Genomic DNA, 20,539 nt, shown 5'->3' on the forward strand with positions numbered 1-20,539 from the left:
ATAGGATCAAATAAACTATAGCATGAAACCAGGCTCATTTAACTTTGTAGCATACAGGACAGGAAACAGAGTATGCCAGCACTGCTGCTTCAGTCGTGCTGTCTTCAGCAGTGATCCTTACAGAAATCCAGGAGCCAATTTCTAGGCACCACAAGTGAGCTTCGTATGCCATAAGAATCAGTATCTTAACAGCCCATGACTTGCTCGTCCCTGCACAAGTCAAACTGCATGTACACATGGCAGCTAAGGTCTCTGCTTCCCAAGAGAAATTTGTGGTCCATTCAAAATCTTTCCTATCCAGATGCAGTTCCATTCAAGGGTCATTCTAAAATAAGCAATGTTGCCTTATAACAGAGCTGACATTCCATATTTATCTTAACCAGAGAAAGAGTGCTAGAAGAGGATAAACTCAAGATCATCTTCCCATTGAAGAAGGGTTTTATGCCTGGTAAGCCTTCTAATCAGTAAGGAATGGTTGTTCAAGTGGCTACCAATGGCCAATGAGAAAAAAATATTAACATATCCCTACTACTCAGCTTTAATTTTATAATTCCAGAGCTATAAGATTAAAATGTAAATGATGGGACTTCCCTGGTGGCACAGTGGTTAAGAATCCACCTACCAATGCAGCGGACATGGGTTCAATCCCTGGTCCGGGAAGATCCCATGCGCCACGGAGCAACTAAGCCTGTGCACCACAACTACTGAGCCTGCGCTCTAGAGCCCACGTGCCACAACTAATGAGCCCACGTGCCACAACTACTGAAGCCTGTGTGCCTAGAGCCCATGCTCCACAACAAGAGAAGCCATTGCAATGAAAAGCCCGTGCACCACAACGAAGAGTAGTCCTCGATTGCTGCAAGTAGAGAAAGCCCACGCCCAGCAACAAAGATACAATACGGACACCCCATATTTAATTAATTAATTAACGAAAAATTTAAAAGAGGGACTGCTTAAAATGTGAATGATGAAACCACACAAATACTAGAAAGGTGGTTCTCAAAATATGGTTCAGGGATGCCGGGAGTCCCCCAGACCATTTCAGGGAGTCTGCAAGATCAAAATTATTTTCTTTTTCTTTTTTTAAATTTTATTTATTTATTTATTTTTTGGCTGTGCTGGGTCTTTGTTGCTGTGCTCGAGCGGGGGCTACTCTTCGTTCTGGTGTGCAGATTTCTCACTGCGGTGGCTTCTCTTGCTGCAGAGCCCAGGCTCTAGGCACGAGGGCTTCAGTAGTTGTGGCACATGGGCTCTAGAGCGCAGGCTCAGTAGTTGTGGTGCACAGGCTTATTTGCTCCACGGCATGTGGGATCTTCCCAGATCAGGGCTTGAACCTGTGTCCCCTGCATTGGCAGGAGGATTCTTAACCACTGTGCCACCAGGGAAGCCCTCAAAATTATTTTCATAATAATACTACGACCATGTGTATACAGTGGACTTTTTGAGCAGTTACAGGATTTGCTATATTGTATAATAAAATGTGTCAATATTTGGATGATCTACATAACTCAGCTAACCAATACTTTATAAATGACCAATACCTAGGTTTCAAAATCATGCATGGGGGTTATATACTATAGGATTCCAACTATATGACACTTTGGAAAAGGCAAAACTATGGAGACAATAAAAAGACCAGTGGTTGCCAGGAGTAAGAAGGGAGGAAGGGGGCTTCCCTGGTGGCACAGTGGTTGAGAGTCCGCCTGCCGATGCAGGGAACAAGGGTTCGTGCCCCGGTCCAGGAAGATCCCAAATGCCGCGGAGCGGCTGGGCTCGTGAGCCATGGCCACTGAGCCTGCGCGTCCAGAGCCTGTGCTCCGCAACGGGAGAGGCCACAACAGTGAGAGGCCCGCGTACCACAAAAAAAAAAAAAAAAAAATGGAGGGAGGAAGGGATAAATAGGCAGAGCACAGAAGCTTTTTAGGGCAGTGAAACTATTCTGTATGAAACTATAATGGTAAATACATGTCATTACACATTTGTCAAACCCTAGAATGCACAACACCAAAAGCAACCCTAACGTAAACTATGGACTTTGAGTGATAATGATGTGTCAATGTAGGGTCGTCAATTGTAACAAATGTACCACTGGGGAAGGATACTGATAGTGGAAGAGACTATGCGAGTAGAAGGAGGCAGGGAGTATACAGGAACTCTCTATACTTTCTGCTCAATTTTGCTATGAATCTAAAACTGCTTTAAACAACAAAAATCTACTAAGTAAAAAATCATGCATGGATAAAGATATTATTCAACCAATGGCTCTTGGTTGTAACTGATACACCTATGGCTCTCAGTGAAAGAGTATGAAAAAAGTCACTGATATGATTTCAGATACCACACTATTATTAACCTTTAAGAAACTCCCTCTTCGTGAATTTTAGAATAATATCAAAGAAGAATACCCCCAAAACATGGAAAAGCTTTTAAAATAGTCTCCATTTTCCACCTATAAATCTCTGTAAAACCAGACTTTACTTCAGATACTACAACCAAAATACCTTATCACAACAGATTGAATGTAGAAGCAAATACACGAATCTAGCAGTCGCCTATTAAGCGAGACAATAAAAAGACTTTTAAAAAATGTAAAACAATGCCAGTCCTCTCAAATGTTTGTTTTGGGGAAACAGCTATTTTTTCATAAAAATTTTCTTTATATTAACAAATAATGAGCCTAACATTGTTATTTTTCAGTAAATGAACAAATATTTGAAAATGTCTCCATTTTAATTCCTAATATGGTAGAATCAATACATATAACCCATATAAACAAAAAGCTCTTTGAGGGCCTCAATTTTTAAGAGTGTAAAGGGTTCCTAAGACCAAAGTATTCATAACTGCTGTACAAGAAGAAAATATAGAAGACTTTTTAATAACCTCAGAGTGAAGGAACTGTATGTATGGCACAAAACCCAAAAGTCATAATGGTAGAGACTGATCAGTTTAACTACATTAAAATAAACTGCCACATGGAAAAATATTCCAGGAGCAGAATCAAAACACAAACTGTGAAAACAACATCTGAAACTCATCAATTATATCAGTCTAATTTCTCTAATGTCTAAGTGGCTCCTACACATTAATACAAAAAAGGCTAACTACTCTCCCCCAAAATGAACAAAGAATATAAACAAAAAAAACACAGAAAAGGAAGTATAAATGGCTCTTAAATAAAAAGATATTCAACCTTTCTCAAGATAAATGCAAATGAAAACATCACCAAGATGCCTTTTTTTAACCTACAACTGGATATGATCAACTGTTGTCAGGGTCATCCACGTATCCTGATGATATAAGTATAAATTTGTACAATCTCCATGGAGACAAAGAGTTAGCAATGTAATTTTATATCCTGCTTATTGTGACCAATAAGCATTCTCCTATATTATTAAAAATTCCTGGTAGGGGAAAGGGGGAATTGGAGGAATGTGGTCAAAAGGTACAAATTTCCAGTTATAAGATAAATAAGTACTATGGATGTAATGTACAACATGATGACTATAGTTAATACTGCTACATTATATACAGGAAAGTTTTAAAGACAATAAATCCTAAGTGTTCTCATCACAAGGAGAATTTTTTTCCTTTATTCTCTCTTTTCTATTTATTGTATCTATATGAGAAGATGGATGTTAGCTGAACCTATTGTGGTAATCATTTCACAATATAAGTAAATGAAACCATCATGTGGCATGTCTTAAATTTATAGAGTGATATATGTCAATTATTTCTCAGTGAAACAGGGAAAAAAAATCATATATTAAAGAAAAATTCCCCATATGTATGGGAGTTCATTACACTATTCCACCTTTACTTTTTTTTTTTTTTTTTTTTTTTTGACTGCGCCACGCGGCCTGCAGGATCTTAGTTCCCCAACCAGGGATTGAACCCAGTCCCTCAGCAGTGAAAGTGCAGAGTCCTAACCACTGGACTGCCAGGGAGTTCCCCTACCTTTACTTTTATGTTTGAAATTCTTCATAACACCATGATTTTTAAAAATTTACATATAAAAATTAATGTTCATATCATATCCAATGTTATGAATATATATTAAATGTACTTAACCATTTTCCAGCTGTTGGGCCTTCAAGTTATTTTCAGCTAAATTAACAGTCAATAAACACAGCTGCAATCAATAGCTCCATTCAGATATTTTGGTCCACATTTCATATTTCTTCTTTAGAGTAGATTCCTTAAATTACTGAGTCTATATACATTTAAAATTAGTGGTGTTATATTTTGTGTAGGTCATACCAATATATAATCCTATCAACAGGATACCCATTACAACAAAAATATTGCTAACCCAACAGCAAAAAATATAATTTCATTTCAATAATGTTAAACATTTTTTCGAATGTTTATACTATTTTTTTGAGAATCTGTTTTTGTTCAAACTTCCTCTCCATTATCCATCTATCTGAAGGCAGCAGAGTTTTAGTGTTTTTCTTACTTATCTTTTGAACTCCTGGTAGTTTAAGGATGTTAATTCTTTCCTTCAGTTTATTATTTCTCTGAAAAAGACCATTTTGATTTAATAAAAGCAAGAAAGAGGGCTTCCCTGGTGGTGCAGTGGTTGAGAGTCCACCTGCTGAAGCAGGGGACACGGGTTCGTGCCCCGGTCCGGGAAGATCCCACATGCCACGGAGCGGCTGGGCCCGTGAGCCATGGCCGCTGAGCCTGCGCGTCCAGAGCCTGTGCTCCGCAACAGGAGAGGCCACAACAGTGAGAGGCCCCAGTACCACAAAAAAAAAAAAAGCAAGAAAGAGAGGAGGGACTTCCCTGGTGATCCAGTGGTAAAGAATCCGCCTTCCAATGCAGGGGACACAGGTTCAATCCCTGGTCAGGGAACTAAGGTCCCACACGCTGTGGGGCAACTAAGCCTGCACGCCATAACTACTGAGCTCGCGCATCTCAATGAGAGAGGCCACGTGCTACAAACTAAAGAGCCCATCCACCGCTCTGGAGCCCGCGCCATAAATAGAGAGAAGCCTGTATACCATAATGAAAGATCCTGCATGCCGCAACTAAGACCCGATGCAGCCGAAAAGAAAAAACAACGACAAAAACCTGGGGCTTCTTAAAAAAAAAAAAAAAAAAAAGCAAGAAAGAGGAGGCAAGTAATAATATCATTAAGACTTGAGTTAGAATGATTATTTAGAAAACACCAGACTCTGTTTAACTTGCCTTAATCCTTGATTTTTAAAAATTAGTATTGGAATAATTTTTAAATTTTCTTATGTTACTCATTCCTCTGATTTTTAGAATAATCTTACATTTTAGTTTGTAGCATAAAAATATGCTGAAGTCAAATTCAGTTCATAGTTTACAAACTATCTCGATACATATTGAGACAATAAGTTGAAACAGAGGTTTGCAGCATATATGACTCAGAAATAAAAGGGAAAAACTGAAAGCTAATTCTAACAAAATTCTATTCCCAAAGACAGATTCAAATTGTTCTACTCTGGGGGACTTCCCCAGAGTAGGTGGTCCAGTGGGTAGGACTCGAAGCTCCCAGTGCAAGGGGCCCAGGTTCGATCCCTGATCGGGGAACTAGATCCTGCATGCATGCTGCAACAAAGACGACCTAAGACCCAGCGCAGCCTAAAGAAATAAATATCAAATTGTTCTACTCTGGAACTATAAGGGCTGCTCTGTCCAGATTCTGAAGGGCATGCTGATCAGTATTTATGTAAAAGGTTTTAAATAAATCCTTGTATGTTTTGTTACTTGAGTAACAAAATTATTATTATTATTATTAGTTATATTATTATTATTATTTAATAATAATAATATTAAAATATTATTTCCCTTTGGAGCCATTATCAGAAATAAAACAGTCAACTCAAAATAATAAGATAAATATGAACATACATAAGTACTTCATCAGGCAAACTGAAAATCTGTAACTTCATTAAAAGGGAGGAGTAGGTCAATCTGGTAAATAAAGCAGAAAACGACTAAATAGAACCAAGAGAAGAAAGACAAAATAGGACAATAATTACCTCCCACCAAGTCCTTCAATTCGTTCTCTTTCCTTGGGAAGTTCTGGCTTATGGTCCTGTGTCACCTCCACAGCTCTGATAAAATCATCCTTTGGGTCATCCTGAATTCCAAGAACCACCCCTGAGTCACCCACATGAGCTACATACATCTTCAGGCCCCGTATGATGACCACACTGGCAGTTGTCCCTGACGTGCTGGGAAGACCTGTCATAGTCTTTGGCCATTCTGCTGTAATAAAAAATAAAACATTTTACTCTTTCAGGTGTATACATTAATCCTGTGGCAGAATAAAAATGCCAACATATGCTGAATTAGCATGTTAAATTTTGAATTAGCATAGGAAAATATTTAAGAAAAATATTTTGAAAGCTATTAAAGAAGGACTTGTATTAATCCCTTCATTCACATATTAATAAATTAATTTTATAAATAATGCAATTATATTATGACCATCAAGCTGATCCTAGGAGAAAAATGTTACAGCACAGATTTACTAATTCCACGTAAGTCTTAGTCTTAATTACATTTAGTGGCAAGGGTATGTTAAAAGTTTTGATACCATACTGCTAGCAGCTTATCATCTGTTTATTAATTTCACTTCAAGAAGATTTTCAGAAAAAGCTACTGGATTTGTTTTTAAAACAACTGTTGAATATTCATAATCTAATAAATAACATTTATTGAGCACTTACTGGATACCACTTTCTGTGCTAAGAGCTTTACATGTATTGTATTATCTCATATAATACACCTAAGTGATAGGTAAGATTAGTTCCATTATTTTCATTTTGCAGATGAGGAAACCAAAACTTTGAATGGTTAAGAAATTTGCTCAAAATAACTCAAGTATTTTAAGTGGCAAAGATCCCATATACCTAATTCCAAAACCTATACTGACTGACTATATTCACTATCATTTAAAATTCTGAAATATTCTGTAATATTAAACTTCAAGTTACAGTTCAAGACAGCAAACTAAGTCCAAACACTGACATATTCTCCCCACCAAAATCCTACTGAAAGGACAGAATATAAATATTAGAAAAAGTCCAGAGCAGTCATGAAACACAGAGAAGGGTCATAAGAAAATCTGAGGAATTCCTGGAATTTTAAACAAATGGAATTATATTGAGGGAAAAATCAGAATGCAAAATTTGTAATCCAACATAAGGAAAAAGCACAGTCAGTAAAGGAGGCAGTACATCAGTATTCCCCATTAACAGAGTTCCAGAAAAGTTCAAACTCAGAGGCAGTGGCAAAGGCTGAAGTCAGGAATGGATGGTAGAAGCCTGGCAGATTCATTTAAAACTGCAGGAGCTAGGTCAGTGCCTAAATTCCCTGCATGGTAAAAGGTGAAACATTTAAGTTCCTAAGATGCCAGTAACTATAATACCTCTCTTTTAAGAAAAGTGGTGCATCAGCTGATAGGGACAACAGGGTCTCAAAGGGGATGTGGTAGAAGAAATAAGCCCCCTCCCCAAATGGACAGGTGCCACACAACTTTTATAGCCACAAGCCTTCTCTAATATGTTTGGGCTAACTAGTTCTTTTCTTTTCCAATATTATATATGCTGAAAAGCCATCTCTTGAACACTACAGTGCATCTCCCCATCCCATCCCATCCCACAGATGGAACCCACCCTCCAGAGTGACCTGTCACTCACAACAGGGGGTTGCTTGCAGTATACGAAATAATGACCTTCACAAATGCTAAGGGAAACCAGAACAGCTACCAATATTGATGAAGCTAGAAATTCACACACACAGGCATATACACATGTAAAACATCAGCAACAGCACCAGACACATAGTTTGTGCTCAATAAACATTAGTTTTTGTTGTTATCACCATTATGTATTTAAGAAAAGCAACCAGCCTGAGAGGCACCAAGTGGAGTCGCCGAAACAAAGAAACAAAAAAAGGCCCTAAAGAAAACATTTGTGGATAGATTACTGGCATTGATAAAGTTCAATAAGGCTACTGGATATAAGTAGTTATATAAAATATGAATTCTATTTTTGTAAAACAGCAACAAAAAATTACAAAATGTAACTTAAAGAAAAAAGATCCCATTCACAATAACAGTGAAAGGTGTGATATACCTGCCAACAATGCTAACAAATCTCTAATAAGACCTGTATGGAAAAGTTGTAAGCCAGTGAACAAATACAACAGTGAGCACAGAGACAGATCCATGCATATTCAGACACTTGATATATGAACAGTGGAGAAAGGACAGTCAATAAATGGAAACGGGATAAAATTATAAAAAAACAACAACAACAACTTTGGGTCCCTGATGCCAAACACACACACACACACGCACACACAAAATCAATTCCAGGTACATTAAAGACCTGACATGAAAAGCAAAGCTAAAATGCTTAGATAATGCACAAGAAAGTACATTTACGATCTCAAGGTGGGGAAGGATTTCCGAAAGACAAAGAATGCACTAGCCATATAAGAAAATGATTGTGAAGTTGTACTACCATCAAAATTAAGAATTTCTGTTCATCAAAAGATATGATTACTAGAGTGAAAAGACAACTCACAGAATGGAAGATGATATATTTATAATATATACACACCAAAAGAATGGTATCCAGAATATATAAAATGCTAAAACAAATCAAATCAAGAAGACTACTCAATAGAAAAACGGATAAAGGTCCTGAACAGGCTTTTACAAATGAGGAAATCCAAAGAGCCAAAAAGCATGCAGAGGTGTTTGGCTTCTTTAATCATCACGGAAATACAAATTAAAAGCCATAATGAGGACTTCCCTGGTGGCACAGTGGTTAAGAATCTGCCTGTCAATGGAGGGGACACGGGTTCGAGCCCTGGTCTGGGAAGATCCCACATGCCGCGGAGCAACTAAACCCGTGTGCCACAACTACTGAGCCTGCGCTCTAAATCCCGTGAGCCACAACTACTGAAGCCCGCGAGCCACAACTACTGAAGCCCGCGCCCCTAGAGCCCGTGCTCTGCAACAAGGGAAACCACCGCAATGAGAAGCCTGCGCACCACAATGAAGAGTAGCCCCTGCTCGCCGCAACTAGAGAAAAGCCCGTGCTCAGCAATGAAGACCCAACGCAGCCATAAACAAATAACTCAATAAATAAATAAATAAAAGCCATAATGAGATACCACAACATAATTATCAGATTGCTGCATAAATTAAAGTTTGACAAGAGTTAACTTAAGAATGTGGAGTAACATGTTCTATCATCAACTACTGGTAGGAGTATAAACTGGTACAACTACTTTAGAAAACATCTAGGCATTATATGGTAAAGGTGAAGATATGTATACTCTTGACTACTCACTACCCATTGGTATATAGCATAAATTCATGACACACAATACATATGAATGTTCATACCAGCACTGTTCATATGGACTAAAAACGGGCAACAGCTCAAATGTCCTTCAACATAACAACAGACTATATTACATATAATGGGTGAGAATCTTACAAGAAGGATGAGATAAAAGAATACATTCAGCATGATTTTCTTCAGAAAAAAAAAACTATCATGTTTACAGACAAGAGGTAAAACTATTAAGAAAAATAAGTAAATCACTACAGACCTATAATCACAAAAGTCAAGCTTGTGGTTGCCTCTTGGGGGACGACAGAAATATGAGATCAGAAAGGGCATACAGGGGCTTCTGGTGTACAGGCAATGTTCTCTTTTGTAACTGGATGGTATTCATTTTATGATTATTTATTAAAGTGTACATTTATGTTTCATGGCCTTTTATGTATGCATGCTATGTTATATTTCACACCTTTTTTAAGTTAAAAGAAAAACAAGCAGCAGGAAGAAGGCTTCAATTTTACAAACATAGATCACAGCAGACAGTTCCCTAGCCCATGCAGTTTTGCAGTCTGGTTACAGACGTCATTTCCAGAAGCCCAGCATAGAATATGGTGTATGTTTCTTTAGTCCTTTCAATTATTTTATGGGTTAACTGTAGCTCTTGCTAAAACATTTTCTTTTTTCCTTTTTTTTTTTAAAAAAAAACAAACTAGAAAACATGGTTTTCTGCAGCTAAGAACCTGAAAAAAAAATCTATTATCATAATAAATGCAAACGAGGTGAACTCCCAGAAACAAGGGTTCTTAACTACATTCAGAAAATAAAATTTACCTACAGCATACAAGTAATTTAGCTGTTTGCAAAAAGCACCTAAAACAAGATGAAAAAGAGCTAAAAATAAAAAGGATATTCAAAGCAATGTTAATATTTAAATCACATTTTTTGTCAAAAGCACTAACATATTATGAAAGAAATTCTGCAATGATCTAAAAATACTGAATAATCCATGCTTTCCCTATTCATTTGAAATGTCACCTTTTATCATATGTTACATTTTGCCTCAGATCTATTTCTGGACTCATCCTACTAATCTATTTATGGTGCTTTTTAATAATAGGGAGTTTAAGTATCCGCCAATTATTCTTCTTTTTCAATATTCTCTTAAGTATTTTTCCATATGAACTTCAGAAGCAACTTGTAAAATTAAAAAACAAACCCTGTGGAGGTTCTGATTGAAACTGCAATAAACTTATATATTAAGGAACCTACCTCTTTAATTTGTCTTCCTTAGTTAGCCTTTCTTGTTTTCTACTTTACATTTTAATCTTTTAATTTAAAAAAATGACTTAAAACTAGGAGCATATTAAAAAGACAGTATCTGATAGTATATGAACTCTGACATAAGTATCCTTTAGGAAATGTGCATAAGTCATTAAAACAAAGACTAGGGGACTTCCCTGGTGGCACAGTGGTTAAGGATCTGCCTGCCAATGCATGGGACACAGGTTCGTGCCCTGGTCCGGGAAGATCCCACATGCCTCGGAGCTACTAAGCCCGTGCACCACAACTACTGAGACTGCACTCTAGAGCGCGCAAACCACAACTACTGAATCCTGCACGCCTAGATCCCGTGCTCCGCAACAAGAGAAGCCACTGCAATGAGAAGCCTGCACAACAGTCCCCTCTCGCCACAACTAGAAAAATCCTGTGTGCAGCAATGAAGACCCAGTGCAGCCAAAAATAAATAAATAAAATAAATTGAAAAAAAATCATTGTTATAAAAAAAAGTGATTTATGTACTTTTTTTCCCCCGCTTTGGCCATGCCACACGGCATGTGGCATCTTAGTTCCCCCATCAGGGATTGAACCGGTGCCCCCTGCAGTGGAAGCGCGGAGTCCTTTTTTTCCTTAATTTTTTTTTATTATTATTATTATTTGCTGGGTGGGGGGGCTGCATTGGGTCTTCGCTGCTGTGTGCGGGCATTCTCTATTTGTGGCGAGAGGGGGCTACTCTAAGTTGCGGTGCACAGCCTCCTCATTGCGGTGGCTTCTCTTGTCGTGGAGCACAGGCTCTAGGTGCACAGGCTTCAGTAGTTGCGGCTCGCAGGCTCTAGAGCGCGGGCTCAGTAGTTGTGGCGCACGGGCTTAGTTGCTCCGTGGCATGTGAGATCTTCCTGGACCAGGGCTTGAACCCGTGTCTCCAGCATTGGCAGGCAGATTCTTTTTTTTTCCTAAATAGATTTTATTTATTTATTTGTTTGTTTGTTTGTTTATTTATTTATTGCTTGCTTGCTTGCTTGATTGGCTGTGTTGGGTCTTCGTTGCTGTGTGCGGGCTTTCTTTAGTGGCGGCGAGCCAGGGCTTCTCATTGCGAGGGCTTCTCATTGCGAGGGCTTCTCTTGTTGCAGAGCACAGCTCCAGGCGCCCAGGCTTCAGTAGTTATGGCATGTGGGCTTCAGTAGTTGTGGCTCGCGGGCTCTAGAGCGCAGGCTTAGTAGTTGTGACGCACCGGCTTAGTTGCTCCGCGGCATGTGGGATCTCCCCAGACCAGGTCTCAAACCCGTGTCCCCTGCGCTGGCAGGCGGATTCTTAACCACTGCGCCACCAAGGAAGCCTGGAAGCGCGGAGCCTTAACCACTGGACCACCAGGGAAGTCCCTGTATGTTCTTTTTTTTTTTATTATTCTTTTCCATTATAGGTTATTACAAGATATTGAATATATTCCCTGTGCTATACAGTAAATCCTTATTGTTTGTCTATTTTATATATGGTACACTAAAATCTTTTAAACACATTTTACTGACTCTTCTCTCTAGGCAAGAAATACTAAGGGAAGAGGCTGCAATGAAAATGGGCTCCCTGATCTCTGTGGATAGGAGAACCTGAGGTGACAGAGATCAGATAGGAGCAGTTAATTACCCAAAGAAAATCTGGTACAGTTACCTCACTGACAAGAGGGCAGAAGAAAAATTGGATCTGCAGAATGGTCTTTCACAGAAAACAAAACAAAAAACAAAAAGAAAATCTTACACGTTTAAAGAATTGTTAACCTTCTTCAAAGTGATATGTGGCCATTTTCACATGTAGCTATACACCAAGGAAAAAGAAATACCCACAACATTGAGTAACTACTGAACGATGGCTCTAAGATAATAATTCTGGGGCTACAAAACACAGCCACAGTCCACTGATAAGACATAAGGCTCATGGAGGTCAGGTACTAAATAGGACTTTCAATCCAGTCCACCTCAGAACCAATGGAATCCCAAACCTATGCCACAGCTAGTTTGGTCCCCAAATAACCTCAGCAACTAATAGCTTCCCAATATAGCTCTTCATTGATTGGTCGAAAGCCTATTAGGGTAGAAAAGGCCAAGTGCAAGACCACCAATGATACTCTCTTCCAAAACAGAAAATTAAAAGCGTTATCACACCTCTCAAAGCATAACAAAGATTGGTGTCACCATTAAAACATAAGCTGAGGTGGTGATCCGATATATTCCAGTCTATAATTTGACCACTGCAAAAGTCTGATAGCTCTTGGAAAATGACAGGGAATTATAATCAAATGGTGATTCCAAATGCTGCTGCCAAGTTTCTGATTTAGTCTGTGTACTGAAACAAATAAATATAGCCTGGTACGCATCCAGCAGCAGGGCTCTGGTGAAACTGCTACCTAGATTCCTGAAGGTATCCAAGGTTTCTGATCTGAGACCTGCTTCTTCAGGTTTACTTTTTTTTTTTTTTCCCTAGGAATAATCCAAAGAATTTTTTTCTTGAACCAACAGAAAGCAAACTGCCAACAAAATATACCGTCACTCCCAAATATTATTATAGTATCTAATTCCTACAATACACCATGAAAATCAGGAAATTAACATTAATACCATACAACCATCTAATCCATATATCTCATGCAAATTACATCAACTATCCTAACAATATTTTTTATAGTAAAAGAATAAAATTCAGGATCCCTTGTTATATTTACTTATCATGTATCTTTATTTATCTTTATTCTCTTCCAATCTGGAACAATTCCTCAGTGTTTCCTTGATGCTTTTTAGTACTTGGCCAGTCATTTCAAGAATGTCTCACAGTTTGGGTTTGTTTCATATTTCCTCCTGTTTGTAATCAGATTACACATTTTTGGCAGGAATATCACAGAAGTATTAAATATGATCTTCTCCCTGCAGGCAGTATACAATTTCAATTTGTCCCGTTAAAAGTGATGATACTCTTGATCACTCGATTAAGGTGCTGTCTACCAGGTTTCCCCCTATAATCCTTTTCCTTTTGTAATTAATAAGTGTGCATGAGGAGATTATCTGAGACGACATAAATATCCTTGGAGTGGGTTGAGTGGTGCCCCCCCAACTTCAATAAAAGATATGCTCACCCACAACCTCTGAATGTGACCTTATTTGGGAAAAGGATCTTTGCGGATGTAATTAGGTTAAAGATCTTAAGAAGAGATCACCCTGGATTAGAGTGGGCCCTAAGTCCAAAGACAAGTGTCCTTAAAAGAGAAGAGCAAGGGGGCTTCCCTGGTGGCGCAGTGGTTGGGAGTCCGCCTGCCGATGCGGGGGATGCGGGTTCGTGCCCCGGTCCGGGAGGATCCCACGTGCCACGGAGCGGCTGGGCCCGTGGGCCGTGGCCGCTGGGCCTGTGCGTCCGGAGCCTGTGCTCCGCGGCGGGAGAGGCCGCAGCAGTGAGAGGCCCGCGTACCAAAAAAAAAAAAAAAGAAAAAAAAAAAAGAGAAGAGCAGGGGAGAAGACACAGAGGAGGCAATACAAAGACAGTGGAGACTGGGTGATGCATCTACAAGCCAAGAAATGACAAGGATTGCTGCCAGCCACCAGAAGCTAGGGGAGAGCATGGAACAGATCCTCCCTCAGAACCTCCAAAAAGGAATCAATCCTCCTGGCACCTGGATTTCAGACTTCTGGCCTCCAGAACCATGAGAGAATAAATTCCTGTGGTTTTAAGCCACCCAATTTGTGCTAATTTGTTACAGCACCTCTAGGAAAGTAATATAGCTGTTCCTCAAAGTTTTACCTACTAGTTGTAACATTTATTGATGTTTCTTGGCTGAATCAACTATTATGATGGTTACCAAATGAGATTTTCGAGTTCTATCATTCCTTCTACATTTAAAAAAATATATGGATTTGTTTATTTGGCTGCACTGGGTCTTAGTTGTGGCATGCAGGATCTTTTAGTTGCAGCATGCATGTGGGATCTAGTTCCCTGACCAGGGATCAAACCCAGGCCCCCATGCATTGGGAGCGTGGAGTCTCAACCACTCTACCACCAGGGAAGTCCCCATTCCTTCTACATTTATTAGTGGACTTCTGTAAAGAAAAGCTTTACATCACAGCTTTATTTGTAATAGCCAAAAGCTGTAGACAATCCAAATGCCCATCAATAGGTGAATGGAGGGCTTCCCTGGTGGCGCAGTGGTTAAGAATCCGCCTGTCAATGCAGGGGACACGGGTTCGAGCCCTGGTCCAGGAAGATCCCACATGCCGTGGAGCAGCTAAGCCTGTGCACCACAGCTACTAAGCCTGTGCTCTAGAGCCCGCGAGCCACAAATACTGAGCCCGTGTGCCACAACCACTGAAGCCCGTGCACCTAGAGCCTGTGCTCCACAAGAGAAGCCACCACAGTGAGAAGCCCGCACACAGCAACGAAGAGTAGGCCCCGTTCACTGTAACTAGAGAAAGCCCGTGTGGAGCAACGAAGACCCAACGCAGCCTAAATATATATATATATATATATGTATATATGTGTGTGTGTGTGTGTGTACATATATATATATAAAAAATAGGTGAATGGATAAACAAATTGTGGTACATCTAGACAACCGCATACTACTCAGTAATAAAAAAAGGAATGAACTATCGATATATGCAACAACATGTAGCAGAGATTATCTAATACTGATTGAAAGTAATGACTGATTAACAAAAATGGAAAAAACTGGTACTTGATAAATATGGCAAACTCATTCGGAACATGTGATGTGCGAGAGGGTGAAGGTCCTTGACGGTAAAAACTGAGAAATATCAAACTACAATAAAGATACAGGTTTAAAATTCTATGATTTAATAAAGGTTTTCTTCCAGTTTAGTTCTATCTGGCTTTCCCTGGCTTTCCCTTTACCCCTTCCACCCCTCTTCTGCATTTGTCTGTCTCCGTCTCTGTCTTTAAACTTAAGAGAATGAAAACTATGTGCCAAAACCAGAACCAACAATTTAGGTTAGGACCAGCTTCTTCATAATTCATTCATTTGGCCATATTCTTTTAAGTAGATGCTCTGATTTTCATTTGAACAAATTAAAAAAACAAAACGTCCCATATTTCATCTTCCTTTACAAATACTGTGGCAAATTTCCTGTAATCACATCAGAGATCACACTACATTTATTTCAAGAGTATGTCGTTATCTTTCTAATGGCTCTCTTGATAACATAAGTCAATGAACTTTGGCTCAGTGGAATAAAAGCTGCATGTTGTTCACTATCTTCTCTGAACTATCAAAAGAAAAGGATAATAAGAACATTATTTCAAATGAATAAACCTAAAGAAGCACACACAAACTTTGAAACATTATTTCTTAGAAGGCAAGCATAACACAAGAACGGTAAATCCAGACATAAGAAAATACATAAATCACACACATACTGCAACTTAAGATCAAGAAGTAATAAAAATATGAAAAAAAATACTTTTAAAAAAGGATATGTTGGGAATTCCCTGGCAGTCCAGTGGTTAGGACTCCCCGCTTCCACTGCTAGGGGTCCAGGTTCTATCCCTGGTCAGGGAGCTAAGATCCCACAAGCCGCATGGCACGGCCAAAAAAAACCCCAAAAGGATATACTCACATACTCTCTCACTCCATGCTATATTTATCAAATCCCTTGGCCTCAAGACAAAAATAAGTCATATAAAAATTTTTGGATAAATTAAGTTTTCCTTTTTTATTTGGCAAGAGTACACAAGCACTAGAACAAAGCTAGAGAGGTCAAGCTCAATGTTAATTAAATAAATCAAGAAGGGCTTAGGGGACTTCCCTGGCGGTCCAGTGGTTAAGACTCTGCGCTCCCCATCTCAATACATAAGGCAAATACTAACAGCCATAAAAGGGGAAATTGACGGTAACACAATCATAGTAGGCGACTTTAACACCCCACTTTCACCAATGGACAGATCATCCCAAATGAAAATAAATAAGGAAACACAAGCGTTAAATGATACATTAAACAAGATGGACTTAATTGATATTTATAGGACATTCCATCAATAAACAACAGAATATACATTTTTCTCAAGTGCTCATGGAACATTCTCCAGGAGAGATCATATCTTGGGTCACAAATCTAGCCTTGGTAAATTTAAGAAAATTGAAATCGTATCAAGGATCTTTTGCGACCACAACGCTATGAGACTAGATATCAATTACAGGAAAAGATTTGTAAAAAATACAAACACATGGAGGCTAAACAATACACTACTTAATAATGAAGTGATCACTGAGGAAATCAAAAAATACCTAGAAACAAATGACAATGGAGATATGATGACCCAAAACCTATAGGATGCAGCAAAAGCAGTTCTAAGAGGGAAGTTTATAGCAATACAGTCCTACCTTAAAAAACAGGAAACAGCTCAAATAAAAAACCTAACCTTGCATCTAAAGCAATTAGAGAAAGAAGAACAAAAAAACCCCAAAGTTAACAGAAGGAAAGAAATCATAAAGATCAGATCAGAAATAAATGAAAAAGGAATGAAGGAAACGATAGCAAAGATCAATAAAACTAAAAGCTGGTTCTTTGAGAAGATAAACAAAATTGATAAACCATTAGCCAGACTCATCAAGAAAAAAAGGGAGAACACTCAAATCAATAGAATTAGAAATGAAAAAGGAGAAGTAACAACTGACACTGCAAAAATACAAAAGATCATGAGAGATTACTACAAGCAACTCTATGCCAATAAAATGGGCAACCTGGAAGAAATGGACAAATTCTTAGAAAAGCACAACCTGCCGAGACTGAACCAGGAAGAAACAGAAAATATGAACAGACCAATCACAAGCACTGAAATTGAAACTGTGATTAAAAATCTTCCAACAAACAAAAGCCCAGGACCAGATGGCTTCACAGGGGAATTCTATCAAACATGTAGAGAAGAGCTAACACCTATCCTTCTCAAACTCTTCCAAAATATAGCAGAGGGAGGAACCCTCCTAAACTCATTCTACGAGGCCACCATCACTCTGATACCAAAACCAGACAAAGATGTCACAAAGAAAGAAAACTACAGGCCAATATCACTGATGAACACAAATGCAAAAATCCTCAACAAAATACTAGCCAACAGAATTCAACCGCACATTAAAAGGATCATACACCACGATCAAGTGGGGTTTATCCCAGGAATGCAAGGATTCTTCAATATACACAAATCAATCAATGTGATACACCATATTAACAAATTGAAGGAGAAAAACCATATGATCATCTCAATAGATGTAGAGAAAGCTTTCGACAAAATTCAACACCCATTTATGATAAAAACCCTGCAGAAAGTAGGCATAGAGGGAACTTTCCTCAACATAATAAAGGCCATATATGACAATCCCGCAGCCAACATCGTCCTCAATGGTGAAAAACTGAAACCATTTCCACTAAGATCAGGAACAAGACAAGGTTGCCCACTCTCACCACTCTTATTCAACATACTTTTGGACATTCTCGCCACAGCAATCAGAGAAGAAAAAGAAATAAAAGGAATCCAATTCGGAAAAGAAGTAAAGCTGTCACTGTTTGCAGATGACATGATACTATACATACAGAATCCTAAAGCTGCCACCAGAAAACTACTAGAGCTAATCAATGAATTTGGTAAAGTAGCAGGATAAAAAATTAATGCACAGCAATCTCTGGCATTTTTATACACTAATGATGAAAAATCTGAAAGTGAAATTAAGAAAACACTCCCATTTACCACTGCAACAAAAAGAATAAAATATCTAGGAATAAACCTACCTAAGGAGACAAAAGACCTGTATGCAGAAAATTATAAGACACTGATGAAAGAAATTAAAGATGATACAAATAGATGGAGAGATATACCATGTTCTTGGATTGGAAGAATCAACATTGTGAAAATGACTCTACTACCCAAAGTAATCTACAGATTCAGTGCAATCCCTATCAAACTACCACTGGCATTTTTCACAGAACTAGAACAAAAAATTTCACAATTTGTATGGCAACACAAAAGACCCCGAATAGCCAAAGCAATCTTGAGAAAGAAAAACAGAGCTGGAGGAATCAGGCTCCCTGATTTCAGACTATACTACAAAGCTACAGTAATCAAGACAGTATGGTACTGGCACAGAAACAGAAATATAGATCAATGGGACAGGATAGAAAGCCCAGAGATAAACCCACACACATATGGTCACCTTATCTTTGATAAAGGAGGGAAGAATATACAGTGGAGAAAAGACAGTCTTCAATAAGTGGTGCTGGGGTGGGGCTTCCCTGGTGGCACAGTGGTTGAGAGTCCGCCTGCCGATGCAGGGGACACGGGTTTGTGCCCCGGTCCGGGAAGATCCCACATGCCGCAGAGCAGCTGGGCCCGTGAGAAATGGCCGCTGGGCCTGCGCATCTGGAGCCTGTGCTCCGCAACAGGAGAGGCCACAACAGTGAGTGGCCCGCATACCGCAAAAAAAAAAAAAAAAAAAAAAGGCAAACCAGTTTAACTTAAGAATATCCTTGATGGGCTTCCCTGGTGGCACAGTGGTTGAGAATTTGCCTGCCAATGCAGGGGATACGGGTTCGAGCCCTGGTCTGGGAGGACCCCACATGCCGTGGAGCAACTGGGCCCATGAGCCACAACTACTGAGCCTGTGCCTCTGGAGTCTGTGCCCCACAACAAGAGAGGCCGCGATAGTGAAAGGCCCGTGCACCGCGATAAAGAGTGGCCCCCGCTTGCCGCAACTGGAGAAAGCCCTCGCACAGAAACGAAGAACCAACACAGCCAAAAATAAATAAATAAATAAATTTTAAAAATAATATCCTTGATGATGCAATAAAAATTAATTTTATTAAACTCCCACCCATGAATACATGTCTTTTTAACATTCTGTAAGACAAGAGAAGCATGAATAATAGACTTCTGTTACATACTAGGGCTGTATAGAGGAAAAGCACTTGTGATTGTGTGAGTTATGAAATGAAGTAGCCACAATTTTCACAGACCATCATTTTTACTTGAAAGACTGATAAAATGGGTTAATAAGACTTGGGCAGGGAGTTCCCTGATGGCCTAGTGGTTAGGATTCTGGCCTTTCACTGCCGTGTCCCTTGGTCGGGAAACTGAGATCTTGCAAGCAACATGGCGTGGCCAAAAAAAAAAAAATAAGAAGATGACTTGGCCATTTAGTGTACATTTTCTTCAAAATGAACAAAGTGAGTTTTTCATTTCAAGAGAAACAACTGACAGTATTTGTTGCCAGTGATAAATTTCTAACTGCTGCTTAAGACCTCTTATTTATTTATTTATTTAGGCCGTAGTAACATGTGGCATATGGGATCTTAGTTCCCCCACCAGGGATCAAACTCACATGCCCTGCATTGGACTGCCAGTGAAATCCCAAAACCTCGTATTTTAGAATATGTGTGTCCACTACAATGAACTTGATAACTTCCCAACCTTAAGATTTTTCTGAAGAGATTAGTGATATTAACAAATGTGGATACTTTAATATTGTATAATGAAATGCATCAATACTTGGAAGAGCCGCGTAATTCAGTGAACCATTATTTTCCAAATGACTAATGCACCATGTCACAAAATCACACATAGGTAAAAAATTGATTCAAAGTGCAAGAGAGACCAATGGCTCTTAATGTAAAAATAGAAAAGTTCATTGATGAGGTTTCATATTCTATTTTGACTACTCTTAAGAAACTATCACTTCGGTATAGAATATCCACAACTATCTGAAAAGACAAACTATTCCTCCCTTTTCCTACTATATATGTGTGTGAGACTGCCTTTCCTTTACATACTTCACCAGAAAACATAGCATAACAGACTGAATGCAGAGGCAGAGATGAGAATATTTCTTATTTCAATATTTATTTGGGGGAAAAACTGATTTTTCACTTAAAAATGTCAACATA

The 20,539-nt window shown here is 38.9% G+C and overlaps 1 protein-coding gene across 1 annotated transcript in view; it reads right to left on the reverse strand.

The window, feature by feature from the left end:
• Positions 1-20,539, reverse strand: part of PPM1D (protein phosphatase, Mg2+/Mn2+ dependent 1D) — a 54,202-nt gene that overhangs the window by 30,554 nt on the left and 3,109 nt on the right. The window contains exon 2 of the mRNA XM_067714194.1: positions 6,012-6,240. Coding sequence (XP_067570295.1) covers positions 6,012-6,240 — 229 coding nt within the window. The remainder of the gene's footprint in view (positions 1-6,011; positions 6,241-20,539) is intronic.

This window comes from Pseudorca crassidens, chromosome 19, assembly GCF_039906515.1.
Source record: "Pseudorca crassidens isolate mPseCra1 chromosome 19, mPseCra1.hap1, whole genome shotgun sequence".
NCBI classification, from domain to species: domain Eukaryota; kingdom Metazoa; phylum Chordata; class Mammalia; order Artiodactyla; family Delphinidae; genus Pseudorca; species Pseudorca crassidens.